Here is a 4389-nt window from a genome sequence, read left to right on the forward strand (position 1 = left end):
GCCTTTCTCCCGTTACATTCATGAGTTCAACAATACCTCTTATTCCTTGGAGCTTCTTGGGAGACTTGGATAAGGACTCTCAAGCTGAGAAAGTAACTAGACCCGTCCCTCCAACCACCGCAAGCAAGAAGTCCTTTGCACAAGCTTTGAGATCCTCTTGTGACATAGCTACTTCTCTACTACCTCAACCTTGTATCAAAGGGGATGCTATTGCAATCAAAATTCCCGAAGAAGATTACCTAGCAGGTTTGCTAAGATGCAAAAGCCATCTTCATGGCATAATTATTTTGTCTAAGGGAGACACACCACTTAAGTTTGTGGAGCTAAAGAGCAAACTAACATCAATGTGGAGCATGATTGGAAAATAGTCAATGATATCCCTTGGGAGAGGATTTTATGAGTTCTCTTTCTCTTCTCTGGAAGACATGAGAAGTATCTGCTCAGTTGGCTCTTGGAACCTCAAGCCTGGTTTCCTTCGACTCTTCCTTTGGTCTCCAAATTTTAACGCAAACTTGCTGAAGCAATCTCACACTCAGTGCTGGATCAAGATCTATAACCTTCCTTAGGAGTATTGGAGCCCTCACATTATTTTCTCCATATCAGGAGGTATAGGAACTCCAATTTCCATGGATGAAGCCACCCATACTAGATCCTTTGATCACTTTGCTAAAGTAATGGTGGAACTTAACCTTAAGGTTGAGCTTCCTGATCAGATCCTTGTGGAGAGGGAAGGATTTTCTTTCCTTATTTCCATTGAATATGAAAACCTTCCTGACTTCTGCCAAAGGTGTCATGTTATTGGCCATGCGGTGCATCAATGTAGAAAACCAAGCAAGAAAGGTGAGGCTGAAGTCATCCCTAAATATGTCCAGAAAAATCCAAAACTAGTGGAAAAACCTGTATGGTGGACAAACCTGTAAAGGAAAAGGAGATTAATGACTTGGTTATCAATCTGGATATTGATAAAGAGGATGAGCATAATGTGCAGAATATGGAAAAGTTAACCATCTCACAAGAACCAGGGGGAACCTGGAAACTCACTTGGAGGTGGAACTATTGGCCACATGAGTGGAAAATTCCATTCACGAGGAGGAGGAGGAGGATGAATCTTCCAATGAGAACATAATTGGGCAAGAAACAGCAGACCTAAACCAAGTTGCAGCCAGTGACATCCACATTGTTGGTAGATTATGGGCTGATGATGAAGCCACTGAAGAAGCTGAGGAGGAATTCACCACAGTCCTTAGTAAATCTCAAAAGAGGAAGTTGAGAAAGAAAGAACAATCTGAAAAGGTGTATCATACCCAAAAGGGTGGTTATCTAAACAATCCCAAATGAAAATTCTGTTTTGGAATTGCAGAGGAATTGGTAACTTGAAAACTAAGTTAACCCTAAAAAATTTGTGTCTGTCTCATAATCCAGATTTAGTCTTCTTAGCTGAACCAATGATTATCCCAGACCTAATTAAAACCAATTTCTGGTGTGCTCTTAATCTCAAGCTTTTTGTTGTCAATAATAGGGAAAATCACATTGCTTCTCTTTGGAGCCTTTGTAGCCCTGGTTTGGATCCCTCTATATTAGCAATCTCAAATCAACACATCTATATTTCCTTGTCTATGGAAAATAAGAATCTAAATGTTTGTGCGGTTTATGCTCACACAAATCATGTTAATAGAATATCTTTGTGGCTGGATATTCAAGTCGATTTATTAGCTACACAGGGGCCATGGTGTTGCATTGGTGATTTTAGTGCCACTTTGAGTACTGATGAGTGTAGAAGTGCAACTCTTCCTACTAGAGCTTCAACAAATGAGTTTCTTTCCTTCATTTACAGTTCAACTGTGCTTAATATCTCAACTTCGGGGGCTCAATTTACCTAGACTAATAAAAGAATAGGGAATGCTTTAATTGAAAAGAAGCTTGATAAATCTTTATGTAATGAGGATTGGTTGAACCTTTAGTCCCAAGTTTCTTGTTGCACTCTGCCTAGGATAGCCTCTGATCATCATCCCTTGTTGTTCAGCTCTGCTTCTACAACCACTCCTAGGATATCCTCTTTTAAATTTTAAAAAATGTGGCTGCAAAACTCAGACTGCAAACGGCTAATCAAAGAGCATTGACACACTGATGTTATAGGCTGTCCTATGTTCATTCTGATCCAAAAGCTTAAAAGGCTTAAAAAGGAGCTTAAGCATTGGAATTACAATGTCTTTGGAAATATTCATCAAATGGTTAAGATGGCTAAAGCAAATATGGACACAATTCAAAGTAGCATTAATGAATTTGGTACTGATGAGGCTCTGCTGGATCAGGAGGCCCTTGCTCAAAATGAGCTTCTAAAAGCCCTTATATGGAAGAGGTTTTTTGGAAAGATAAGGCTAGGATAAACTGGCATATTGATGGAGATAGAAAAACTGCCTATTTTCACAAGATTACTTCAATCAGACAAAAAACAAAGAATCTTCTAAGTTACAGGTTGGTGATTCCATTCTCTCTGAGCAAAATGATATAGCTGACCATGTTCAGCAATTCTACACCAACCTTTTTGAATCCCCCAACTTAACATCTATAAATGCTCTAATTCAATCAGTCATCCCTAAGTTAGTTTCTGATGTTAATAATCTTTTTCTAACTAAGTTGCCTTCAAGTGAGGAGATTAAGCAAGCAGTTATTTCTATGAGTGGTGATAGCTCCCCTGGTCCTGATGGATTTGAAGGCTGTTTTTACCAACAATGCTGGGATATAGTGCATCTTGATGTGTGCAACTCAGTCAAGCAGTTCTTTTCTCAAGGTTGGTTGCTTTCCAACATTAATGCTAATTATGTGGTTTTGATTCCAAAAACAAAAGGAGCTGATAAAATTAAAGACTTTAGACCTATTGCTATGGCCAACTTTCAATTCAAGATAATAACCAAGGTGTTAGCTGACAGGTTGGCTAGTATTTCCCCTAAAATCATCTCAACTCAACAAAGAGGTTTCATGTATGATAGGAAAATCCAAGACTGTATTTGGCTTGCTTCAGAGGCAATCAATCTTCTTGACTATAAGACTTTTGGGGGTAATATTGCAATCAAGCTAGATATAAAGAAAGTCTTTGATACTTTATACTGGAATTTTCTGATTGATACTCTTATGGCTTTTGGCTTTAACAATCAATTCTGCAATTGGATCAAAGTGATTATTCGCTCTGTTAGGCTCTCCATAAATGTCAATGGCTCCAATGTTGGCTTTTTTAAGTGTAGCAGATGTGTTAGGCAGGGTGACCCCCTGACCCACCTTCTTTTGATGAAGCTGTCCTTAGCAGAGGAATCACAAAGCTTGCCATGGAAAACAAAATAAGCACCATTTCTGGGGGCACCATTTATGGGCCTTGTAACCTCAAAACTTCAAGCCAAGTTCTTTATGTATATGATATTCTTATTTTCTGAAAAGGTGTTAAGAAGGAGTTTTTCTGCCTTAAGAATTTAATTTTGGATTACTCTCAAGCTTCTCACCAGCAAATTAACTTATGAAAGTGCAAATTTTACACTGCTAAGGCTTCTCCTCGAAAGAATGCTGATATAGCATCCTACTTGGGTTTTTCACCTGGTTGTTTGCCTTTTAACTATCTTGGTGTGCCTCTCTTTATAGGTAAACCAAGAAGAGTCCACCTTCAACCTATTGCAGATATAAACAAATTGACCATTTGGAAGGGTGTTTGTCTCTCTATTATGGGCAGGGTGGAGTTAGTGAAGTCCATCATTCAGAGCATGCTTGTGTATAATTTCCATATCTACAAATGGCCTTCCCAACTTTTGACTCTAATTGACAAAGGTATAAGAAATTTTGTTCGGTCTGGAGACATAGACAGGAAAAAGCTGGTAACTGTGGCTTGGGCTAAAGTCTGCACTCCTACTAAAGTTAGGGGGCTTGGTATTTAATCAGTCAAGCTCATGAACAAGGCATCCTTGACAAAGCTTGCTTTGGATATGAGAACTACAAATCATGAATGGGCTGAATTCTACAGAAACAGGTTTGGTTGCAATTCTATTCCTTCATCCAGGAACTTCAAATCATCAATTTGGCCTGGAATTAGAGATAACTGGGAGCTCTACAACATGAAATTCATCTGGGTGGTTGGTAATGGTCTGAGTATAAACTTCTGGAAGGATAATTGGCTTGGCCAGCCCATAGTTGATCAGCTGAATATCCCTCAGGATTTGCATAAGGATCTTCATGCTACTATGACTCTAAATGGACTATACCTACTCTCCTGGCTAACTTCTGTCCAAAGATCACTGATCAAATTAGTAGAGCTAACAGAGCAGGCTCTATGGATAGATTGATGTGGAAGCATGTTGATAATGGAACTCTAACTCTAAAGGATGCTCATAAAGCTCTGGCTCAACA

General features: G+C 39.0%; 1 protein-coding gene across 1 annotated transcript; it reads left to right on the top strand.

Moving 5' to 3' along the window:
- On the top strand, window positions 21–4325 carry LOC109342405. Its single transcript, XM_019580396.1, has 7 exons — window positions 21–246; window positions 604–899; window positions 1093–1293; window positions 2166–2342; window positions 2446–3259; window positions 3631–3813; window positions 3925–4325. The coding sequence occupies exons 1-7, from the start codon at window positions 21–23 to the stop codon at window positions 4323–4325; spliced, it is 2298 nt and encodes a 765-aa protein (XP_019435941.1).

This window comes from Lupinus angustifolius, chromosome LG03 (genome assembly GCF_001865875.1).
Source record: "Lupinus angustifolius cultivar Tanjil chromosome LG03, LupAngTanjil_v1.0, whole genome shotgun sequence".
Taxonomy (NCBI): Eukaryota; Viridiplantae; Streptophyta; class Magnoliopsida; order Fabales; family Fabaceae; genus Lupinus; species Lupinus angustifolius.